Below are 25,512 nucleotides of genomic sequence, written 5' to 3' on the forward strand. Positions count from 1 at the left end.
CAGACATCTTACTAATTATTTTATGTTTTGTATCATTTTAAAACAATAAGATGCATCATTTAGGTTAAATCAGGATCATAAAAACATTAAAAAACATTAAAAAACATAAAAAAAAATCAAATTAGACTTAAAATCATTGAAAAAGTTCAAAATGATTGATTACCAATTAAATCAACTTGAAAAACTCCAAAAGAAAATGGGCGTGCTGGTATGGAACCGACATGCCTAAGCGTACTGTGTTGGTACGGTACCGGTTTAGTATTATACCGACCCGTTGGCCAACTGATATGGGTCTCGTTACCGGTTCGACGGACCTTGATTGATACTTTTTGGTTATTAGAATTTACAATCTCGGTACCATATCTCGTACTGGTACCATGTTGGTACAATGTCGGTACGTACGTTACGGGATCAGTTTGGTGTATTGATACTCAATACACCCCCATATTATCGGTTCCGTACTAGTATGGTATGTTATATGCCCTGTACGTGGTTGCATGCACCGGTATTGCAAACCTTGACGGCCACTATAAAAGATTCCCTTAGATTTACAGGAATGCCTTATTAATGGGAAATGTTGGTGCTAGAATTTTTGCCATATGTAAGATTAATAGCTTCATGACATTTTGCGTGTATATCTGTGTTTTGTATTTGCTTATGATTGAATTCCAGAATATCTTCATTCATGCATGTTATGCTTGTTTGTGTCATCAAGAAGATCATCTAGTGCACTTACTCTACATGTATGCAAGGTCCACAATTTTTTCTCAAAGATGCTTGATTAAGAGCTACCCTTGGTTTCATCTATGAATAATGGCAGAGCTTGTGATTTCATCTTTCTAGTGACTGCGTTTGTTCCCCAACTAGCCACTACCCAGCAGCCTCCCTCCTTTATTAGTGTAGCTGCTGGATATCTTGCATTGTGAGCTTTAGCTCCTCTTTCTAATGCCAGAGCGCCTATAGTTTACTTGCTAGGCGAGTGGGTTTAAAGCCCAAGTTTGGATGCAAGATTAGAATGCAAGGGTTGTGAGCCCCTGGAGGGTGCACGTGCTTGCCGCATGGGTCACAGGTCTCGTACGCATGGGTTTCGGAACCCAAGCTAGCTTTGTCTTGTTAAGAAAATTTGATGTTAGTGAATTCTAGAGAGTTTTGATTTTTGTGAACTTTTTTTACAGAACTTTTGATGTTATTAGGAAAGGTAGTAGTTAGGGTTCTTCGAGTTAGAATAGAATTTGGAATCCCATATCGAAAAGTAAGAGAAATGGGTTTCTTTTGTACTACTTATAAATATCCTATTGGGGCTCCTATTGTAATCATATTTGAGATACTTAAGCTATTGGCTAGTGAGAATTCTCTTATAAGAATTGTTATTGCCTTCTCTATATCCTTTTTCTCTTCTCCTTTTTGGTAGATTTCTAGGGTTTGCGAGTGAGTGTCGTGACAACTGTATCTTTGGAGTGGCTGGCCAAGGTGGTGGTTTTGGTCTTGGAAGAGATTGACGCACCCCTGCTCCTCTTCCAACTACCATTTGCTGTTCTAACACCTAGTGTCGTATGTGCTGTGGTGGGGTTTCTACCTTGCCACAATTGCTTGCAACGATATACCCTTCTTCCTTTGATTTTTCAGCCCAAGTTCAATACCTCCCGGCATCACTTTCATTGGCATTATCGAACTTCTTGAACCTATTGTCTTTTGTCAAATCCTGCGTGTTCTCCCAACTTATATTTGCATTTAAACCTTGAAAGGAGTTTAAGTGATGGAAAATAAGAGTTTATTAATCTTTGTTTAATGATTGTTGTTGCTTGATGTCAGTATTAAGATTATATTAATGATAATTTTTGTATTTTCTTGTTTTGCAGCTCACATACCTTTGTATCTGTACCCTTTTTTAAATACCACAAGTAAAACAAGGCCATTCGAGTACTTAAGACTTACAAGCTTGGGAGTTATTGGTGCTCTTGTGAAGGTACGTACACACTTTATCAATACACTTATTGTAATAAGCCAAATGGGCATACATTCTTGCTGTTGACTTGCGAAGTCATTATTTGACATGTTCCTTTGTTATATGTGCATCTCACTTTTGTGTGTGTGTGTATATATATATATATATTTGGTTTCTTTTCTTCTTAAAGTGTAGGGCATGCGCTGAAAATTTTCATTGATTTAATTAGCATTGCCAATCAAATGATGGTCCTTAATCCTGCTTGAGCTTGCAAAGAATAGTCAGTCACCAAACAAACTCATGCCAATTTAGATAGTTGTAGATTGAAAATTTGAATACAGTCCTAAAAGCATCGATCAATCTGTTAGTGCTTTTTCCTTTTTAGACCTTGTTTTATGTGACATTGGTGAATGAATATAAGTTGGAAATCAAAGCAACAAAAAGAAGTGAGGATCTACAGAATTATAAGAAGCCTATTGGCCAAAAAAATGTTAGGCCTGTGGGCCGGCCCGGAGAGGCTAGGCCCAAGCTAATGTTGTGCTGCAGCCTAGCCTATGGGCTTGTGGGCCGGCCCAGGGTGGCCGGGGCCCATTAAGGACCGAGCGTGCTTGCTGCACGTGATGGATGGAGAAGACTTCTGATTGGAGTCTTCGTCCTCCTTCGGTATTGTCGGACTCCAAGAGTCCTAAGGCGATCCCAACACCAGGGAGTCATCTATTTAACGCCTTCTTCGTTGAAAGTCGTCCTCAATTTTTTCAAGAATCGTCGTCGATGTTGACAATCCTTCTCTGAGTCACCTCGATCGTCGCCGGAAGGAGCTGTCAGAAAGCCTCACTGGATTGAGGTATCAGTTCTCCATCTCCTCTTTTTTTCTTAGTATTTTGGCTTTTGTTCCCTTAGATTTGAGCTGTCAAATCGCCAGAATACCTTTTGAAACAGGGGTGCCTTGTTTTGGCTCCCTTCGAGTTCGCCGTCGCCGGCCACCGAGTTTGGTCGAGCTTCGCCGATGTATAGGACCCCTGTGATCTTGCGGTTGTGGGTGAGGAAAACAACCATGGTAAAGGTTGATTAAGGGGTTGAGCATGATGATTTCTTTTCTCCTTTTCTTCGGCCGACCACCATCGCCGGTGGTGCCGCGATCGAAGGGCTGCCTGTGGCCGTCATTGTTGCAGGTTGGGCGGCTTTGGTGGCTGCCACCGTCTAATCCGAGAAGTGAGGGAGAGATCGACTCCCTTATTTTGGAGAAGAGAGCCTCTCTTCTTTCTCTTTCCTCTCTTTCCTTTCTCTCTAAAAGATCTATGGAACCCAATATCGGGTTCTATCGACCTGATTTATGAATCCGAGTTGACTCCTGAAAAGAGGTTTTGAACTGTCTTGGTGCCCGGGCTGCCTACTAGATGGATCATCTCGGCTCTGTTGAATGTCCACAAAACCCCTATTGATGAACCTTGTTGATTAATCTTGGCTCTGATCGAGTCTGATTCATTGAGCGAATCATCTAGACCTGACCTACCCGAAATCACCGTACGTCCAATCAAGTCTTCTCATATTATTTTAAAAAAATCATCAATTAGAAATTATAATATTTTAAATAGATCTAGCGGATCATCTAGCAAAGTCTAACAATCTAAGACAAACGAAGTAAGTTGATCATGCACTTCTTACTGTTTTTCAACTTATCATGTTTTCTTGCATAAGATTCGCTTGTGGAAATATCATATTTTTCTTAAAATTATAGATCTGCATGTGTGCTATGAAATTCAGGGGCTTTATTTAAGGTCAGTTTCATCCGCTTGCTTTATTATGAAAAATAGTTTCATAAATATTTTAATAAAATAGCTTTGTTATGAAATATGAATCTGATTATGCCATTAGTGTTTTTATCTATTTATGTGTATGTTGTAAGAAAAAGATATAAGTATTTGAAAGGCACTCGGATAGCTATGTACGACCCTTGCCTGCGGGTATAATAGTTGATAACGGTCCTCGCCTGCGGATATAATAGTTGGTAACGGCCCTTGCCAGCGAATATAATAGTTGACATATGGCCCCGCCAGTTGGTATAATTGTTGGCATGCGGCCCTCGCCAGTAGGTATAATCGTTGGCAGAGTGTGACATGCAGTCGATTATGGCCCTGTCACGGGTATAAAGTAACCGTAGCATGAATATCTGTGAGCAATGTTTTTTATCTATGATAGAGTTAAATGACATGAAGAATAATTTACAAATTTATTTGCAAAATAAACTTAGAACTATGTTTATGAAAGATGGATAATATGTTTATGTATGATTTGCTTTATGACCTATTTTAATATATTGTACTATGGAAAATTTTATTTTGTAATATTTGTTATTTTTTCTTAAATAATGCATTGACATGGAAAAACTTATGCTTGATCCGGTAAGATAGTGTAAGGTTTATTTACTGAGCAGTATCGCTCATATATCTCTAGTTTTTTTTTTATATATTTCTCTCCAGGCGAATAGAGTCAGTAAGGATGAAGGATGGTCTAGGCTTGGAGTTCGTGCTAGAAAGCTTGGCGAATTATAAGCAGAACTTTTGTCCTTAGTTGTTTATGAATTTGTAGCTTAGTAATCTTCTAAATATTGAGGATTATGGGTTGGTATTTATGCTTGATGTAGATGCTCTGAACCAATATTAGTTGCATTTAAGGGATGATGAAATTGAACTTTTATTTATTATATTGTTTTTGAGATGAATTTGGAAGTTAAGATGGATTTGAAATTTAAATGAAATGTTTGGCTTCGTGTTATCATGGGTTGTACCCCTCGGTAGCACGACCATGTCATGCTCCAGATCTAGGGCGTGACAGAATATAAGTTGGAAATCAAAGCAACAAAAAGAAGTGAGGATCTACGGAATTATGAGAAGTCTATTGGCCAAAAAAATGTTAGGAATGTCAAGCAATACAATAAAATCTTGCACAAGTTCTGGCATATGAATAACAGAGGAAATAATGAAGCATGAGTTCCTTGTACACCCATTTAGCAATATTCACCTCATGTTTACCCCCATTTCCTAATATTTTGCACTTCTATGTCATGTTGTGAACAAAGGAAATTTGAGTTTTCATCCCGTCTTCCCCTTTTTTTTACTTTTCTTTTAATGGTGAGTTCGCGTGTTCAAGTAATTTTTAGCTTATGGTGATATATCATCTGCTTATTTCTTCATATACCCTGATATTGGCTAAATTTCTGATAGTGTTAGCACTTTGTACTATTGCTGATTGGCTCTGATCATCTCTGTCTACTGCTAGGCATTTGATATATAAAGAACAATTCACAAGCATATATATGGTTCATACTTTTTGTAGGTTGATGATACCGAGGTTATCAGTTTTCTTCTTCAGACGGAAATAATTCCCCTATGTCTTCGCACCATGGAGATGGGCAGTGAACTGTCAAAAACAGTGAGTTATCGAACTTGGATCTTTTTCACAAATATGATTACTTGTTATTGTGTGTTTCTCATTCAATCCTGCAGAGTGCCGGTCCCAATAATGCCACGCCGGTTCTAGGTACTATCTTATTACTTGTCCGCAGGAGATTCAAAACATACTGACTGCATTCTATGCTCATTTTTCTTACCTTATCTTGATAAATATAAGCATATCTCAATGCCTCCATATATTGTCTTGTAATTATCTAGGCCTCTTGGTTGTTCTCTATAACCTTGTTTTCCATTTAGTATTAGTATTTAGTACAACACTGAAATTCCAATTTAGGCTAGTTGTGCTTTGGGGATCAGGAAAAGATGTTGCATGACTTTGTTTTCCTAATGTATTATCTTCATCTCGTTTAATTGTTTTAGTACCTTATTGGTTAGGATTTAAAAAATTTTCATATTTCTATCTACATGATTTTTAGTCAATGGAGATATCTTAATTGAAATTTATCAATCTCCTTCTAAACAAAGTTTCTTGTGTTGTTATACAGATAATTGCAAATTTTGATTATCTTAACACTTCTTCAACTTCTTTTGTACTCCTTTGAAGCATGGAGTCTTGATAAACCCGAATCCCGATTATGTTGCTGTTGCTCTCAAAGTTTTGTTTCTTGGTTGCAAACTACCAAGTGCAAGGACATGATTGGTGAAGCAAAAATGGCAAGCTTAGTTTAACTGTCTACAACAATAAATCAATTGTATATGATGTTGGTGCTTGCTAGGATTCTTGATGCAATTGCATGACTAAGGACATTGTGACCTGCTTAGGCGATCCAAGCTTGGAAGCATTCTAGGTGGAAAACCTTGAAGTTTTGGGAATCTTTGATGATGATGGAATGTTCAGAAAAAGATTACTATTTATTTTTGTGATGTTGTTGTTTGTGAAGAACAAGAATCGAACACCATCTAAGATTGTAGCTTGTCAAGATATGAACTAGCACAAAGTTTGTCACAAGACTTTTAAGTTTGAACGGCTAACAATTGAATGGGATGCTTTGTGCATCTAGATGAAAATATTGAAAACTAAGTCAGTCTTCAAAATTGTGAAAATTTGTTCGAGATGACAATCTGTCCTCCTACAAGCTAATCTTTGGTAGTTAAGTGGCTGTACCCTGGAAATTCAAATCCATCTCTGAATGTAGTGTTGGATTCTTAAAGATCAGGCCGAAAAATGTGGTTCCATGAGCTTGATGTGTTGGAGAAACATATTCAAGCCTTGCAAAACCTTAAAGCAAGCCAAGATAGCATGAGCTTGCGACAAGTGCATTAAACATCATTCTCTCAAACAATGCTATTTTCTGTTGACTGTATATGCCTTATAAAATAGCTTGAAGAATGAAACACAACTTCGATACCAAGCCAAGTATGAAGGTTCATTTGTTGTGCAAGATGTCCACTGTAATGGCACCCACAAGATCATCTTCCCTAATGGTGAATTATGCATTAGAGTTTGAGCTTCATGAGCCAAAATTGGAGGCATACAAGTAGATATTACATGTGATAGAATGATCACAAGAAATAAGAGAATATAAATAGAGAAAAAAGCAGATAAGCAAATTAAATGATAAATGTGGTGTTGAAGAATAAGATACATCTGCAAGTTATGCAATGAGGAGGGACCTCAATGCATGCTTAACAGATCAAGATTTGCCTCCACTTGGTGGACAAGAACCAACTCTTCCTTGTTGCCTGGAGCTTCCTCTGCTCTACTAAATCTCTTTTTGGGATTTAGTGCTTGTGCCTCTTGGAGCAGTGCTTCAAATCCTTTATCATGATTGCATCTTGAGCATGCATGTTGATGACTGTCTGTAGACAAAGTGATTGCTCCTCCATGTAATGAGAGAACTCTCTCATCATCTCAAGCTTTTGCTTCTTCTCATTGGCTTTGTAAATCCGTGACTTGGAGACTCACTTCCTATTAAGATTTAGCGTAACTCGAGTCTGTGGCCTCTCTTAAGTTTGTAATGCCAATATGTTAACAAGATTGGCCATTGGTGTTAAAAAGGGAAGAGGTGGTGCTCTCATTATTCAAGGCATTAATAATTGCAGTTGTTTCTTGGCATTGGAATTGAGCAATATTGGCCCACTCCATTTTTTGTAGGCCTGGGTAGAGATATTTGGCCTGATGGGCCAGGTCAAGCCAAATATTTTAGGCTTGAATAAAAATAAGGCTGGGCTTGAGGCTTGCCAAATTTTGAATTGGTCCGGCCCTAAATTTATATAATATCTATATCTTTTCTTGATCGACTATATCTAGAGCTATACCATACACTTTATGTTAACTCCTTGAAAAAGAAGTTAACGATTCAAAATCAATGATTGGCCATTCAAATTCAAGATCCAAACCGTTGAGAGCATGATCTATACTATAAGAAAAATAGCTGGAAGCCAAAATTTATGTGTTCTAGTGGTTTCTAACTTAATTATCAAGTAGTAGTGTCTGGACGGTTTTAATAGTATGATACTATGTTTTACTATCATTTAATCATCAAACCTAGTGAATTTAAATCAAACCATATTTTAAGATGAAATCATGATCCATAAAGTGGATTTTTAATTTATATGCTCTGTCATGTGTTTTATCAAAGGGTGAGCCTTGGCATAATGGTAAGGTTGCTCCACTTTTGACTTGGTTTTCATGGGCTTGAAACATAGAAATGGCCTTTCCATGCATGGATGTAAGGCTACATGTGTCTAACCCTCCCCAGACCTCACTGGGCTGCCCCATCATGCATCACATTAGTGCAATTGATATTGTTCATTTTTGTGTTGACTTGATGCATAGGTTAGATATCACCAAAATATATAAATTTTGGTTTCTAGTTTTTTTTTTTTGTAGTGTATATCATGCCCAGCAGTTTGTATTTTCAATTTAAATGTTGTATCATTGATTTTAAAATCGTCAATTCCTTTTCGGAGTTAATGTAAAGTGTGTAGTCCAACTCTAATATCTATATCTATACTATATATAAAAGCACCAATAAGTTTCTGTTTGGAGATGACCTCAGGTCCTCAACCATTGAATCCAATTGAAGAAATCCTAACCATATACTATTTGGGGGGGGTGGGGGGTGGGGGAGAGAAATGTGATATATTTCTCTCTGCAAGCCATTTGATGGTGGGTATCATTCAAGAAGAGTTTAGCCTCTTAGATAAGGTAAACCCGAATAAATCATCCTTCATATCCCCAACAACATACACCTGTCAATGAACCACACAGTGCTTCTATTCTCATCCAAACTCCAAAGGTAGCACTGCCATAAGAGAGGTATTTCCTCTCATATTTAACACAATCTAACTCAAAAGCTAGTGTTTTAGTTATCCTATTACATAGAGGGCTTGGATTCTACTTTAGATCCAAGGCTATTAAAATAATGTTAGATTAATTTAGCTTATACTCTTTATTTTATTTTTTCTTCTATATGGGACTGTTATCTAAAATTATCAGAGGATGTGTTATGAGATTTTATGTTTTTTCTTGAGTTAAGAAGAGTTTGTTTTCCTGTGTTTCATCATTCATCTTCCGTACGGTTCTTTCATTTTGCTTCATTTCTGGTGGTTTTTGTTAATAGGCACTACAGCATCCTTGCTCACTGACTGTAACTTTTTTCCCATTTGGTGAGAAATGCAAGTTCCCAATTTCATAAATACATTCTTACTTGCTAAACCATCTAGGAAATCTGCTACAGTATTTCATGTGCTTGCTGCTACACAAACTGCCAAGATTCATCACCTTATTATCATTTACATACCCTTTCCCATCTTTAGGGGCTCAGCTGTGCAGCATAACTCTAGGTTGGAAACTTAAGGGAAAGATTGATCAGATCTTTATAATAACCAGTCAACCTGACCCCAAAGTAGTACTAGGCACATTTAGGAAACCTGATTTATTTTTTAATGCTTGAATAATCTAGTTTTCCTTTACACAGCACCTGTATAGACCTTACCATTATGAACCAATAGTATGCTTCTATTGTGGGAATACCTCATCACGGCTCTACGATAAAAATTCATAGATCTACATGTTTCATCCTTGGTCTGCTCTTCTTTGTAAAAAGGAAAAATTAAATTCTAATGTTCGTTGAAGGTCAGTATGATCTTTACATGAGCATATACATGCATACATATGCATCCAAATGTAAATGGAAACATTACTAACTCCTAGTTTTTAAGTTGAGGATCTCCTTTACCTTGTTCTAGATTCTGATGCCACTAGTACTATCCGTAGGCATTTGAGGTGTTTGAGAAGCTGATGCATTTGCAAACTTGAAAAACATTATATTCATTTTCAATCAATTATCCCATTTCTTTAGATATGAAATTCAAACTATCTTAGGTATTCACAGTTTGCAACTTATTCTGTGGTAGTTGGGTAAAGATATTCTAGGTATAATAAGTTGCAGTTATGAGACTCTGAAATAATAAGCTTTATTAGATATGACCCTGTTAGTGAGCAAGGGTTCATGTGTACTTCAAGTGAATGGACAAGGTTCATTTCCTACTTACTATGTCAATTTTGGTCATTATGATTTCTATGGATTATTGTAGCTTTGTTGATTTTGTCTATTCCATTTTGGACTGCAACTTTCATGCCTCTATCTCAAGATCTGTTGTTATTTTTTGCTCCTGTTCCTTTTCTCAAAATTTCCTGCGGTCATTGCTTGCTGCCTAAATTCTTTTCCTCAACAATTTAGGTTTTCAACTGTTACTGTTACTAATCAAATCTTGAACTTTCAGGTGGCCACCTTTATTGTTCAAAAAATTCTATTGGATGATGTTGGTCTTCGATATATTTGTGCTACTCCAGAGCGCTTCTTTGCTGTAGGTAGTGTTCTGGCAAATATGGTTGTGTCACTAGCTGAGCAACCCTCGACAAGGTTGTTGAAGCATATAATACGATGTTACCTTAGGCTATCAGACAATCCAAGGTTTGTTCATGACATAATTGTGGCATTTATTTGTGATATATGATGTTATTAATTTGTTCTATGCTAGTTCGGTTATCCTCAACCTTGCTTCCCTTTAATGCAGAGCATGTGGAGCTTTGCAGACTTGCCTCCCTGAGATGTTAAAAGATGGAACTTTTAACAATTGCCTTCGGGTGAGTGTCACTATGTTGTTGGTTTCAAATGCCCTCATAAAATTTTTTCTTCAAGCATGCATTGTGAATATTATCCTAGTCTTTTATTTAGAGTGGTCTTGCTCATTCATCATCCTGCCAGAAGTTCATTCTTTTTCATTTATATATTTCAGTAGGTTAATTTAATTTCTTTTGTCAGCTAATCCTGATGCTTTGGAATCGATGGAAGTTCCCTTCAAGTTTCTTATTTATTCTTGGATCTCACTGGACATGACAATGTTGTATCATTATTTAATAACCCGAAGTCTCACAGAGCATAGAAAACACACTCCAGTATCAACAATAGAAAGAATCTGCCTTTGCACCTCCATCATCATTTGGAGTAGAGACCATGTGTTCACTCTCTTTGCTGCCTTTAATTACTCTTGCCCTTCAGAATAAATTTCGTATGAACTCATTAATTTCACCTGATCTTCTGTCATTTAGGATAAGGCGACCTATTTCATCACTCTCCAATTTTATCACCATCTTTGTTTCTGAAAAAGAAAACATCATACTTAAGAAGGTTTGGACACGCCCATTTTGGGCTATGCTGTTGTCCATATCTCTAATTATAATCTAAAATTTCAGGATGACCCTGCTACCCACCGATGGCTTCAACAGCTGCTACACAATGTGAGTGGAGGAAACTTGGTGGCCTCTCTCCAGGCAGGACTTGATCACATGATGGCAAACTAGATAACAGTCGAGCTTTTTGTTCTCGTATTCAGGCGTGCGGACTGTCATAACCATTTTATGTTCGAGATATCTTGTTTCATGTATGTTTTAGGCTTATGTGAAGATGCAATTTATAGAGCAATGTTGTAACGTATTAAGTTATTTGAAAGACTCCGTAAGCACCAACAATCTTTATAGAGGGTACTGTGAGTGGACTTGTGTTTGTATAATGTGTATATAATGAATGTCATGATTAAAGTTATAATCTTCGACTTTGTTATGCTATGCGGTCCTGGTCCGCATAGACCGACTATTTTTTCATCCACCAGGAAACTTAGGGTATTTGATGGGGCAAACTTAACTCGATTACCGTGTTTAAATAATCATTGGATATGAAAGCTTAAATTGTATATCATGTCTTAATATTGCCCTTTTCTTTTCCTTTCTCATAAAGTGTACTCACTCACTGCATCTGAATGAAATATTTTTTGTTCTCTCATAGTGTCCAGAGATCTATTTTGTAATACTCTTGTAAGACACTTCAAAGTTTGTTGTAGGTCCTCTAAGCATTAGCTTCCGGACTCCATTAAATGCTACAGGTCCTCGAACTATTTTATGCAAAAATTGTTCTTCTGATAGAAGTTACCTTTTCTTTTCTTTTCTTTTCTTTCTACAATCTCACTTTTCAACGCTGGCTATTCTATCACCAGGCCTTTGGGCATCCTTAGAGGTCCTCTTCTCAGACAGCGCTCTTCGATCTCCCGGCCTCTTCTTTTCTTCCTCCGCCTACAACTTTTCTCCAATTCCTTTTGGTCCATCGTTTATAGATAAATCTCTCTCTCTCTCTATGCTGGCTTTGGAGCGTGATGATATGCTAATGTCGCCCCAGTCTTATGATCCGTTCACCTTGTGACTGGATGATGGTGATAGACATTTTTATCTGATTCCTTACCAATTTTCTCATTTTCTTTATAATTCTAGTTCTTTGTACATGATTTTTTTGGGATATTTTTTTTTTCGTGTTTTTTGATGTGATATTAAAGGGGGATATGATGATTTCTAATCCATAGAAATATTTCTGCAGTTCAGATGAAGAATATATATAGAAACATGCACTACCATCTGATCTCCCTGTAATCATTTTATTCAATCCCGGTTTTTTATCAATTGATCCTTTAAAGGTGAAATTAGATCAGGTTACTGTCGGTTTATATTGAAATTCTTTTAGATTTATATAATCTAATGATTTATGCAGATATTTCGATTTTTCTTTTTTTTAGTATCAATTTTTTTCTCAATGAACTTGATTAAAAAAGTCAGACTTTGTTCTTTTGTTAAGATGTTGCAAATAAGTTTACCAGGATTTTTGTCGAGAGTTGTGCAATCTGTGATGAAATTGTTGTTTATTGCTGAGTTGCAATGATTATTCATCAAATTAATTACCATCTTTCGGCTGAGATTGCATAAACATTTTAATGTTTTTTTTTTAATTTTTGATTTGTTAGTCCGATAGATAAAATATGAATGCCATGAGGTATCTGATGCTCAGTCTAATCGATGGCTGTGCTTCTCGTTAGAGTGGCAGATAAGGAGACGAACAGGTCTTGCGACACTGGTTGCTCTTCTTCAATGAGCTTCCTGTTACTTTTACCCTGCTTACATTTTTCTGTTCGAATCCTTTAAAAACTGTTTGAGGTGTTGAAGAAAATTAACCAAAATCAGTTAGAATTTTGAGAAAAAATCTTTTCTTGCAGGTAAATTTTGATGATCGGCCTAAATGTTAATGTTGCAGGATGGTTATTCCCCTAGATTTGGTCCACTCAATCTAGCAAATGATTATTATTTACCTTTGGTTACTTGCAATTAGAGATACTTTGAAAAAGGAATCTCATTTAATTTCGACATTTGTGGAGGTTGATTTGTTTGGACAGCTAAGTACATGAGGGTGGTGTTGATGCTGATCATTTATGCTGTGCTTTTTCATGATGATTTTTTCATGATTTATCTCCACATCCGTCAGTTGTATGAATACTTCCGTGGGAGTTGAATTATAACATGCAATTACTGAATTGTTTTGCTGGACTTGGATCAATGAACCAAAATAAGGAACGATTTTATGTTCACATGACCAAATCGGTGAACTTTGAGCTGCATGTGAGGGTTCCTATTCTGAATTATTTTTCCAATTTCGTTGACGGGCTACAACATTTGCTTTTAAAACTAATTTAATTATTGATATATATTTTTAATTCAAATTTTAAGCTAGCTTAATTATTAGTTTTATTCTCTGAATATTAGTGTTCATTTTAATAGTTTCACAATGGGAGCGGGACGTTAAAAAACTCTATCACAATTAATAAAATTGGATGCTTTCGCTTGTGTCAATCTCTTGGTCATTTTGTTAGGATAGCGGTTACTTAATCCTTAATCCTGGTTTGATTCATTTAAGTGTAAAACTTTCTGTGCGGTTTTGATCCGCATAGAACCTACTTTGCGTACTTGAATCTGTCTGCATCCTTTTATATGGAAGTTGCCGCATAGAACCTTTTACGTGGAATCTGCCCGCATAGAACCTATTACGTGGAATCTGTCCGCATATATCGTTTCATGTCAAATCTGTCCGCATAGATCATTTTATGCGGACCCAGTACGCATAGACCTTTTTGCAGGATCTTTCCGCATAGTGACGTCTATGCGGAATCTGTCCGCATAGTGACGTCTATGCGGAATCTGTCCGCATAGTGACGTCTATACGGAATGGACCGCATGGGGACTTCTATGCGGAATCCGTCCGCATAGTACATTCTATGCGGAATCAGTCCGCATAGATCATTTTATGCGGACCCAGTACGCATAGACCTTTTTGCAGGATCTTTCCGCATAGTGACGTCTATGCGGAATCTGTCCGCATAGTGACGTCTATACGGAATGGACCGCATGGGGACTTCTATGCGGAATCCGTCCGCATAGTACATTCTATGCGGAATCAGTCCGCATAGTACATTCTATGCGGAATCAGTCCGCATAGGGACTCATATGCGGAATCGGTCCGCATAGGAACGTCTATGGGCCTTCGGTTCGCATAGTACATTCTATGCGCATTCGGTCCGCATAGGGACCGCTATGCGGAATCGGTCCGCATAGTACACTCCTATGCGGTGTCTGACCGCAGAGGTGCGGAGAATCCGTCTTCATAGTACATTCTCTGCGGTATCCGTCGCATAGAGACTCCTAGCAAGGTTCTATGCGGACTGACGCCGCATAGACGGTACTGTGCGGACTGAAGTTTCTAGCGGACTATGCTGGCGTTGTCCGCATAGAACCGTCTATGCGGACGCTTCCGCAGAGAACCTACCATTCTGTCTTGGTCCGCGGAGATCGTGCTATGCGGACAGCATCCGCGTAGAACCTTAGACGCGGGGGCCTTTAGGGCATGGAGAAGAGGAGGCTAGACGGGGCAGAAGCAGCAGCCGAATGAGAATGGGGTGATGGATCGTATCCACTCCATTACATGTTACAGGTCCTCGAACTATTTTATGCAAAGATTGTTCTTCTGATCGAAGTTACCTTTTTTTATTATTCTTTCTATAATCTCATTTTCGGCGCCGGAGATTCTATCACCAGGCCTCTGGGCATCCTTATGTCAGTCACATCTATCAAAATTTCTTTTTAGAATTCCAAATGCTTGAAATTGACTTTCCCCAACATTTATCCAACACCGGATGTAGTTGTGGAAGCCTCAGGTTCATTATGCCATGCAATTCCTAATCAGCCACTTTGGATAAATTAAATGAAGCTTTCGATAAATATGATTAGAAGTATTTTAATTTGATGGACAAGATGGATCAGCTCAATTATCTCTGCCTTCCCTTTTATTTTTTTAGCACGTTTGGTCCAAGTCCTGTTTGAATGCTAATAATTTCAAACAGGTGTTGCATGTAGTGGTGCCATACACTGGGTCAGCCATATATATCCATACCCGCATACAAATGCTAATCACAATCTACACAAAGATACACTAGTAAATAAAATGGCATTTGCTGCTGGAAATTGGATTTGGGGGCCGCTGTCGGCTGAGAAGGAGGAGCTCCGGCGTAAGATGGTGGGTGACGGTCCGTTGGCGGGCGGCGTCCTCCGGGTCCAATTTCCAGCAACAGTTGGCGCTAGAGAAAGGGCCCGAGTTGTGGCCATGAAGTTGAGAAGCAAAAGGGCCTCCAATGCCTCCCAGCGTCTTCCACCAAGTCTTGGACACTCTGCCAGAACTCGCCATCTCCAGCTGACCTAGTTTCCCAAGTTCAGCCGGAACAGTTTAATATCCTGGTGCAGCAGGTTCAAGCCTTGGCCGCAGCCGTCCAAGGCCTGCAACGTGAGGAAGCCCCACCTATGCCGCCTCCGCAGACCTAGGTCCAGCCAGCGCTTCCCCAGGGCCAAAACCTCCACGGCTCCTCGAGGGCCAACAATGAAGAACGATGCTGTCGTCAAGGCTCAGCCCGGGCGTCTCCTTGGAGAGAATTGCCAGGGATGAGCATAGACAGAAGGCCGCAGCTTTCGGAAGCTGAGTCAGCTCCGGACCGTCACGAATCAGAGCAGACTACTGTGGCAATCCCCCAGGTTGGGGAGCTCGACAGGAAGGTCAAGAACCTTGAGCGCCAGATTGAAGCGCTTCACAGTAGGAAGGCAAGGCGCGAGAGCGATTTCGAGTTTATCACCAAGTCCCCCTTCTCCCGCCAGATCGAGGATGAGCCGGTCCCACCGAGGTTCAAAATGCCCCAAGTGGAACCCTACAACGGAACTACTGACCCCCTCGATCATTTGGAAAGTTACTGAGCCCTCATGGCATTGCAAGGGTCCTCGGAGGCTGTGCTCTGCAAGGCCTTCCCAGCGACTCTTCGGGGAACGGCTTGGCTTTCGTTCTCTGGACTGAAACCGAGCACGGTATCCTCTTTTGAGCAGCTCGGCAGGCAGTTCGCCACCAACTTTGCTGCCAGCCGGCGCCAGCGGCGAATATCGGATTCCCTCCTAGACGTCAAGCAAAAGAAGGGGGAATCCCTCAGAGAATACCTTGACCGCTTTACCACCGCAACCTGAGAGGTCCGCGAGCTCGACCAGTCGATAGACATGTCGGTACTAAAGACTGGGGCTCGCTCCTACAGATTCCTCTTCTCCATTGAGAAGAGCTTCCCCGCTGACTTCACTGAAATGCTGGCCCGAGCTCGGAAGTATGCGAAGGCCGAAGAGGCTATCGCCTCCAGGCGGGGCACGACCGAGAGGCCTCAAAGAAGCAGAAAAAGTGCCGTGAAGAGCACGGCTGTCCGAGAAATCGATCCCCCCGCCGAGATAAGAACCTGCCTCGGCTGAGGAGCCCACCTCGACAGCGGGGACAGCTTCGACCAAGGTCCTCGCCTCGACCGAGATCTCCGCCGCGGCCACGAATGTCCTCGGGGAGGTACGAGAATTACACTCCCCTGAATGTTCCCCGAGCAGAGGTCCTAATGGAGATAGAAAGTCGAGACTATTTTCGACCTCCACCCTCGATGCGGGATACCGGAGCTCGGCGCAATCCTAGGAAGTATTGTCGTTTCCACCAGGACCACGGCCACGACACGGAGGATTGCTTCCAACTCCGGGATGAGATCGAGGCGTTTATCTGCCGCGGGGTACTCAACCGGTTCGTGCGGAACCGGCGTAAGAAAAGGAGGCTAGTGGAAAATGCTGCACTGCCCGAAAATCTAAATGACAACGAGCCTATCGCCGGCACCATCAACACCATTGGAGGAGGAAGCTCGGCTGAAGAACTAATTGAGAGAAGGACCCCTCTGAGGCGCCCGCGCACCTCCGAAGCCATCTCATTCTCGGACGAGGACTTGGAAGGAGTTGAGACTCCTCATGATGACGCTGTGGTCATCTCCATGATTGTAAATAAATTTGATGTAAAGCGCGTCCTAGTTGATAATGGAAGCTCGGCACATATTTTGTACTACGATGCCTATCAAAAAATGGGGATGACGGAAAGCCAGCTTCGGAGAATGAATGCTCCATCTGGTCGGATTTACCGAGGATTCGGTCTAGGTCGAGGGCGAGGTCGGCCTTCTTGTCACGTCGGGCTCGCTCCCCGAGAAAGTACTGTAAAGACGGATTTTCTTGTGGTCCGCGTATCTTCGGCCTACAACGCCATTCTTGGACGACCAGGGCTAAATGCCCTCCGAGCTGTGGTCTCGACCTATCACCTGCTTATGCGGTTCCCCACCGACCAAAGAGTAGGCGAAGTTCGTGGGGACCAGGCAATAGCTAAGCGGTGCTACATGGCAACTCACCAAGCAAAGCAACCAGTTAAGGTACCAAGCCAGAAGGAGCTACCGGCCAAAGCACCAACTCAAACGCCAGGTCAGATGCTGCCCATCGAAACCTTGGAAGTGCGAGACGACCTCCGAAAAGGATGGGTAGAACCTGGTGAGCTTCTTACCCAGATTTCGTTACCAGAAAATTGCCTAGAGTTAACCGTGCAGGTCGGCTCCGGCCTGAGCTCCCTTGAAAAAAATTGCCTGATCGAGTTCCTTCGGTCCAATATGGACGTCTTCGCCTGTTCGCCCGCCGACATGCCGGGAATAGACCCTGAGGTCATGATTCATCGGCTCTAGGTGAAACCGACCTGCAGACTTGTGCGACAGAAGAAACGGGGCTCCACCCCGGAACGACAACGAGCGACGACCGAGGAAGTGGACAAATTTCTCGAGGCCGGCTTCATCCGGAAGGTCTCCTATCCAGACTGGCTTGCCAACGTGGTCCTCGTGAAGAAAGCTAACGGGAAGTGGCGCATGTGCGTGGACTACATCGACTTGAACAGAGCCTGCCCAAAGGACAACTTCCCACTCTCCAGCATTGACCAACTCGTAGACTCCACCTCGGGACACCAGTTGCTGACATGCATGGACGCCTTCTCAGATACAATCAAATCCGAATGGCGCCAAAAGACGAGGAGAAGACGACCTTCATCACCGACAGGGGCACTTACTGCTACAAAGTGATGCCTTTCGGGTTGAAAAATGCTGGAGCAACATTTCAAAGGCTGGTCAGCCAAATCTTTAAAAACCAAATAGACCGAAACATGGAAGTCTATGTGGACGACATGCTGGTAAAGAGCCGAACAGCGGAGGACTATGTGGCTGACCTCAACGAGACATTCTTCATGCTTAGAAAGTATCGGATGAAGCTCAACCCTGCTAAGTGCGCATTCAGAGTCACCTCGGGCAAATTCCTTGGCTTCGTAGTTACCCAGCGTGGAATCGAAGCAAATTCCGAGAAGATCCGAGCACTGCAAGAGATGGTGCCACCAAAGACGGTCAAAGAGGTACAGCGGCTCACAGGGCGGGTTACGGCTCTAGGAAGATTTGTTTCCAGGTCGGCCGAGCGGTGCCTCCCATTCTTCACAATCCTCAAGCGACCAAAGAACTTCTTGTGGTTAGAGGAATGTCAGGAAGCTTTTGAAGAGCTTAGGCACCTCCTTGCTTCCTCTCCATTACTCACAAAACCCCAGCATGGTGAGCTCCTCTATTTGTACCTGGCCGTCTCCCCGATTGCGGTAAGCTCGGTCCTGGTCCGAGAAGAGAACAAGCTTCAAAGACCAGTGTATTATGCCAGCCGGGTCCTGATTGGTTTGTATTGTTGGATTTGCATTGTGAGATTTACATCGATGTATTTGGTTTGGCATGTAATGATAGGTGTTGTGGGAAGGGCCTGAATTTAGTCCCATATTAACTAGGCAGCGGAAAGGTCTGTGCCTTATAAGGAGGGAAAACCTCTTTCCTCACGAGGCGCCTTTTGAAGGGCAAAACCGTGCGGGTATCCCCCCGTCAGCGCTGGATGCGCGGGCCGGAAAAAATTCTTCCCGCAGCGCTGGACGCGCAGGCCGGAGTCCCAGAGCGGACGATACCTTGTGGGAGACGCAGGCCATTCTCTGTCGTCAGTTGGTTGGGACTGTGCTGTTGTCGGGTCGGAAGGCCCGCAACAGATGGCGCTAGAAGGAGGGTCGCCCGCACATAGAAACTCTCCCTGGGCCTGGGGGGCTGTCACGGGTAAAACTGGCACAGGACCTTCTCGCTGAGGGGGCTATGTTGTGGAAAGGGCCTGAATTTAGTCCCATACCGACTAGGCAGCGGAAAAGGTCTATGCCTTATAAGGAGGGGAAACCTCTTTCCTCACGAGGCGCCTTTTGAAGGGCAAAACCGTGCGGGTATCCCCCATCAGCGCTGGACGCACGGGCCGGAAAAAATTTCCCCCGTAGCGCTGGACGCGCGGGCCGGAGTCCTAGAGCGGACAATACCTCGTGGGGGACGCGAGCCATTCTTTGTCGTCAGTTGGTTGGGACTGTGCTGTTGTCGGGTCGGCATACCTGCAACAATAGGTTTCCAGTACAAATATATTTGTCTGATGATTATACGTAGTAGATATTGAGAACATGATTATGTGAACAAAGATACTTTGAATTTGAGAGAAATTCATTTTATAAGTGGTAACTGATTTGACAAAAATAATAAGTGGCAGACAAGATATGGTTTGAACTAACCTCGTTATGGGATAGCACCTATGGCCTAACGTATGGGGATAGCCTCTACGAGTTTATGTGTGAGATAGCCTACACAAACTTATGCGTAAAATAGCCTCCACATATTTAAGCGTGGTATAGCGCCTATGGGCTAACGCATAGGGATAGCCTCCACGAGTTTGTGCATGGGATATTCTCAATGGGCTTAAGCATGGTATAGCACCCATAGGCTAATACATGGGGATAGCCTCCATGAGTTTACGTGTGGAATAACACATATGGGCTAATTCATGGGGATAGCCTTAATGGGCTTACCGCGTATAATTTTGTCAGTCTTGGACTGAGTCATGATCTTGATTAGTCCAAAGTTGGAAATTAATCAATAAGAAGCATGAAATCAAGTTAATAAGAAACATATGAAATGATATAAGAAATTGTTGTTGAATAATTAGTTACATTTGAGATATATATATATATATATATATATGTGTGTGTGTGTGTGTGTGTGTGTGTGTATACTTTTTCAAAATGATGATAATGAGAACTTATGTGCATGTTATTTGTATGAGCTTTCCGAGTATTGATACGATATTCATTTTTTCTGATTTTGCTAATTGATTATTTTTTTATTACTTATAGTGTAGCGGTTTGAGATTCTTACTGGGCTATAAAGCTCACAACCCTTTTTTTCTTTTTCTTTTCAGAGTTGCGGAGTACAAGTAGCTTAATATTTGACTATAGTTACTTGGCTATGAATGAGATTATATGGAAAAGGGACGAATAGATATAGCATCACTGCTACAGATGGGATGATTAAATTCGGTAATTAGATCAGTTTTATTGTTTATTATGAATTAAGATTATTATTGTTCACGGATATTGAGGTTGTGATAAATTTTTTAGACCTAGCATATTTTCTATGGCTCTGCCCTAGGGCGTGTGTGGCTATGTTACGTGGTCGACCTAAGTGATGGGTTTGAGGCATGACATGTAATGCATGGGAAGGTCTCATGGTAGCAATCAATTATTTTTGTGCATGGAGGACTTGGATCAAGGGTGACAGCCATCTCATGGAAAAAGTTAGACATCAATTCTAGAGGCTGGATAATGTCCCTAAACATGCGATGCATATCTATAGGGTAGATAACAAAGTATCTAATTGGTTTGCTAGCTACGTTGTCTCCTCGGGGAGGAGTTTTTTTTATAGACTATAAGTTATCCTACCGAACTCAAATTTGTTGTATGCTGATCTTTCAGAAAAAACCTAGGCTTTTCATATTTTTAAAATAACAACACTAACTCATAGCTATCACAGTTCATGCAATCCTTTCGCAAGATGCGAAAGATTCTATCAAGTATACATGGGGTTTGATGATCTATGTCACAACCGGAAGATCAATCCTAGCCATCTATACTGTATAAACTTCAAAGATCCGAAGCATTAGCACAAATCTTGAGGTGCTGCCAAGATTTAGAATGCTATACCCCTTTCACATTCCTCGCCACTTTGATGCCCGGATGGAGAAACAGGGGAGATGATTTTAAGACTCCCGTTCGCCATCCGCTCCGCCCTTCCCTCCCCTTCTCTCCCTCTCCACCGCCGGCCAATCCGCTCTCCTCCGGCCTCGGCCCTCTCCTCCTTGCCGCCAAGACCCCGCCAAGAAATCCCTCTCTTCCTCCGCCCCCTCGCCCACTCCGCCGCCCGCTCCGACCTCGATGCCTTCCGCCGCTGGGCCAAATCCCTTGCCCTCACCGCCGCCCCCGGCATCGCCGCCGCCGCTGACGGTGGCCCCGACGCCGATCACCTCATCCGAGAGCTCTCCTGGCTGGTCCAGGACGCCACCTCTGAGCCCGAGGTCGGCGACGAGGTTCGCCTGAGGGTCGGACTGGAGGAGCTCTACCGCCTATGGAGGGAGAGGATCGAGAAGAGGAGGCCGTTCCAGTACTTGGTCGGGTGCGAGCACTGGAGGGATTTGGTTTTGGTGGTGAGGGAGGGAGTGTTGATACCGAGGCCGGAGACGGAGTTGCTGGTGGATATGGTGGCGGAGGTGGAGGGGTTCCAGGAGGGATTGTGGGCTGATATGGGGACTGGGAGTGGCGCCATTGCCGTGGGGATTGGGCGGCTCTTGGGGGTGAGAGGGAAGGTTTTTGCAACGGATTTGAGCCCGGATGCGGTGGAGGTGGCGAGGTTTAATGTGGAGAGGTATGGTTTAAAGGTCAGTGTTTGTGGGTTGTGGTTTTCTGCTTTCTGTTTGGGCTTTCAGTATGCCAAAAAAAAAAACTTCTTTTTTCTCCATTCTGCAATTGACTAATTGTATGAATATCATGGTAAAGATTATTATCTTGTTGTAGAACTAAATAACGGGAACAAACTACCAAAAAAAAAATCTGCTTTTCTTTCCTGCGGGGCAATGGAAGGAGCTTTCATAGTTAAATTGCTGTAGAACTGGAATGAATATGTTAGATGAGAGGGTCATTGCGAAGTAAATCACCTTTAAATGTCTGCTGGCATAGTTCTAATCGTTGAATATTTAGTTCTGAATTGATTGATATTTTGGGTGGAAAAGTAACTAATGAAAGAATGAAGTACCTGATCACTTATTCTGCTGTTTGTCATGGATGCTAGATAGATCGGATCTCTATTCCCCCTGTTTTCTGTTTCCTGCTTAGCTATGGTTCAATAGTGGCACGGTTTGCGGTTATTTCATCATCACTCCACTTATTTTGCTCTTTTTAATAAGTGATGTAGTCATATTTCTAAGTTAGTGGCTCCAACAATGTCTTACTTTTAGCTCCAGTATCATTCATCGCCAAATAATTACCCCAAAACTGAGAAAAAAAACATGTATTCCCAAGATGTTGAAAAACTCTAAACAAACCTTTTATGCATGAAACGTAGGGGAAATTATAACCTTAATTTCATTCTGTGCTCTTCTCCCAATCAGATATAACATTAGGAAATTTGGGGATAAAGGTACTAGAAATAAATCCTTAGTTTAAGAAAGAAAAATTCCAAATACCCATGAATAATATGTGTGATGACTGGTGAGGCCCATAGGTGTGTGATCTTGGGATTAAAGCAGAAATCAGGGCATGTGTATTGCACATCAGAATGTAGGGAGCCACCCATAATATATACCACCATATAACCTAATAATTGCAACTAACTGTGGCATTCAAATATAATGTGCTGTTAAGTAGACATCTGCACCTTGCAACCCACTTCCTTGGTCATAGACTGGAGGCTTACATAAATAAGGGGAATTCATATATTTCTTTTGAGTGAAAGCATTCGTATATTTCTTGAAGATTCCATTTTCTTAAATTATCTCATAATTTGCTCCTTGGGCCTGAATTTTTCTTGTTTGCATTTAGGATAAAGTTGAGATAAGAGAAGGACCATGGTTTGAACCTCTTCAAGATGTCAAAGGCAAGCTTGCAGGATTGGTCAGTAATCCTCCATATATACCAAGCAGTCATATATCTGGACTACAAGCTGAAGTTGGCTGGCACGAACCAAGGCTGGCTCTAGATGGAGGCAAGGATGGCACTGATTACCTTCTTCATCTTTGTGAAGGATCTGCTTCGGCACTAAAGCCTGGCGGTTTCTTTGCTTTCGAGGTAATACATCTTCCAACTTTGATTTCGTTATCTTTTCTGCAACATAGAAATCCTTCCTTTTCTTTTTTTATGGTTAATAATATGTAGGTCTTAATTACTAGGGTTTGTGTAATTTAGTCCAACTTGTCGAATCTATCAAATATATTGTAGTTTTAGTATGAGGGGCCCTGGGAGCTAAAAATGATGTCCATAACTGCAGTATGAAGGCTTGTATATATGACAAAATCAACATGACTGCATTCGTCTTTGATGAAGTGCAACTCATATTGGCACCCAAAGTATGGCATATTTATACAATATCTCAGTTCAGTGGTAGCCCAATATTTGGCTTCCACAAGTGGACATGCTATCCTGCTTTGATCTTTGCTCTTCTTTTTTGTTGGTAAAATAGCCATCTGCGGTAAATGCTCCTTGACTTTGATGCCAACCCCCCAACCACTTGTGTCATCTTGCTCCGGGCCACAGGATGTATGCCTCATCACTCACATTTCTGTATAAATAAAGATTCCCTGCCTTCATGTGAATCTCTGAATAGTACTCTTCGGTAGTTTTGAGCAAGTTATTTGATACAAGAACACTGCTTTGGTTGTGGTTTTGATCAGGGGAACAGTAGTCAGTCTGTGATATGCACCTGTAAGTGTTATCCTGCTGGGGATTCCTAAATGAGAACATCTTTCATCCTTCCTGTAATTCCTGTGCTATTCTATCATCTTTAGTAGCCTTTTAAGGTATAATTGGAAATTAAAATCAGATCAGATTTCTTCAAGTCCAGTCTTTGCTCAGATGGGTTCTGATACACATGCTGCACTGGCCATAACATTTGAGCTTTTATTTCTGAAAAAGATTTTGCACTTGTTTTGCAGACATTGAATACGTTAAAGCTGGCACTCATGTCTCATTCTATAGCCTTCTGAAACTTTGTGCTTTATCCTGAAACTCTCACATATCAACCTGTATTTTAATAACATATAAAATAAGACTGAACAGTGGAAATATTTGTCTCTAGTCACCAGATTAGACAACCACTTGGAAGGGGTGCCATTCATTAGCATAGTAAAATTAGCTGTTCGGATATTCTCCAAGACTCCACTGATCAATTATTAAAAGGGCTTCATCAGAAGCTTGTCACATCCTATACCATGTTTTTCATCGATATTAGTGGCCTGGATTTTCATATATCCAAGCATACATTATGAAAAAGCCATGTGAAGTCCGTTACATCTTCATGCAGAACAGTGCAGAAAAACCAATCAGTCCTGGCACACTTCCATGATATAGGATAATCACATTCTCATCAAACTCCATTTCTGATTCTTAATTTGTCTGCGGTATTCCAACATTTTATGCTGGGCAAGACTGAGTGTTTCGTAATGTATATCTTGCTGAATACTTTTATAGAAAAATTGGGCCAGGTGAATGCTTTTGATGCCGCTGTGGTGGATTTACCTTTCTTGGCACATTGCTTTGTGTAACTACTAAACTTCAGTGCTGCTGATCTCTTATCTCCATGAATGCGGAAAATTTGCGCAATATTCTGATACTTCTCTTTCTGTTGCAGACAAATGGTGATAAGCAATCTGAGTTTATTGCAGATTTCATTAGCACAATGTGGGGGAATTTCTTTGAAAATGTAGAGACTGTATTAGACTTTGCAGGAATCAAACGTTTTGTGACCGGGGTTCGCAGATGAATATCGGCCATGTAGAAGATATTTCAATTCATCACAAGCCCTGGCTGCTATAGAAAGTTTGGAGGTGCTAGTTTGTACAATAAACTAGATCCTTCGTAGGCTTTTTGCTTTCAAGTCTGATAGGATTTATGAAGACATTAGTATGGGATACATATATTGCTCCTGCTAACAAGCTTCTCAAGGGCAGTGGTTAAACATATAATCAATGGATTTGATATTTCAGAACCTGTCTCTCTTCTTTTCCTTTCCTTTTGTGATATAATGAGTCTATTTTGTTCTTAAATTGCGTCCTAATGCACGAGGCTTCTATTGTTGTGGGTTCTGAGGAGAATTAGATATATATAGTTTTACCATTGTGTCGAAAGGCCGTTTCTATATTTTAAAACTATGATATTTAGGTCACCTTATCATTGAGTCAGAATCCACCCTCTATAAGTCCTTTCTTTAAGA

The 25,512-nt window shown here is 41.2% G+C and overlaps 2 protein-coding genes and 4 non-coding genes across 6 annotated transcripts in view; all 6 read left to right on the forward strand.

Moving 5' to 3' along the window:
* Positions 1–11,624, forward strand: part of LOC103703647 (CCR4-NOT transcription complex subunit 9-like) — a 29,206-nt gene extending 17,582 nt beyond the window's left edge. The window contains exons 5-9 of the mRNA XM_008786569.3: positions 1,860–1,966; positions 5,282–5,377; positions 10,150–10,340; positions 10,444–10,513; positions 11,123–11,624. Coding sequence (XP_008784791.2) covers positions 1,860–1,966; positions 5,282–5,377; positions 10,150–10,340; positions 10,444–10,513; positions 11,123–11,230 — 572 coding nt within the window. The 3' untranslated portion in view covers positions 11,231–11,624. The remainder of the gene's footprint in view (positions 1–1,859; positions 1,967–5,281; positions 5,378–10,149; positions 10,341–10,443; positions 10,514–11,122) is intronic.
* Positions 11,625–12,068: 444 nt separating this feature from the next.
* LOC113462053 lies at positions 12,069–12,156 on the forward strand. Its single transcript, XR_003384285.2, has one exon. It is a non-coding gene; the product is annotated as a small nucleolar RNA U31b (small nucleolar RNA).
* A 95-nt stretch (positions 12,157–12,251) lies between these two features.
* On the forward strand, positions 12,252–12,341 carry LOC113462051. The gene has a single exon (XR_003384283.2). It is a non-coding gene; the product is annotated as a small nucleolar RNA Z195/SNORD33/SNORD32 family (small nucleolar RNA).
* Positions 12,342–12,588: 247 nt separating this feature from the next.
* Positions 12,589–12,673, forward strand: LOC113462052. The gene has a single exon (XR_003384284.2). It is a non-coding gene; the product is annotated as a small nucleolar RNA Z196/R39/R59 family (small nucleolar RNA).
* A 58-nt stretch (positions 12,674–12,731) lies between these two features.
* Positions 12,732–12,873, forward strand: LOC113461960. The gene has a single exon (XR_003384212.1). It is a non-coding gene; the product is annotated as a small nucleolar RNA F1/F2/snoR5a (small nucleolar RNA).
* Positions 12,874–21,243: 8,370 nt separating this feature from the next.
* Positions 21,244–25,289, forward strand: LOC103712136 (release factor glutamine methyltransferase). The gene is made up of 3 exons (XM_008798564.3): positions 21,244–21,967; positions 23,127–23,372; positions 24,931–25,289. Exons 1-3 carry the CDS (start codon positions 21,287–21,289, stop codon positions 25,060–25,062), a joined length of 1,059 nt encoding a protein of 352 aa, XP_008796786.1. The 5' UTR covers positions 21,244–21,286; the 3' UTR covers positions 25,063–25,289.
* The last annotated feature ends 223 nt before the right edge of the window (positions 25,290–25,512 follow it).

This window comes from Phoenix dactylifera, chromosome 16, assembly GCF_009389715.1.
Source record: "Phoenix dactylifera cultivar Barhee BC4 chromosome 16, palm_55x_up_171113_PBpolish2nd_filt_p, whole genome shotgun sequence".
NCBI lineage: Eukaryota > Viridiplantae > Streptophyta > Magnoliopsida > Arecales > Arecaceae > Phoenix > Phoenix dactylifera.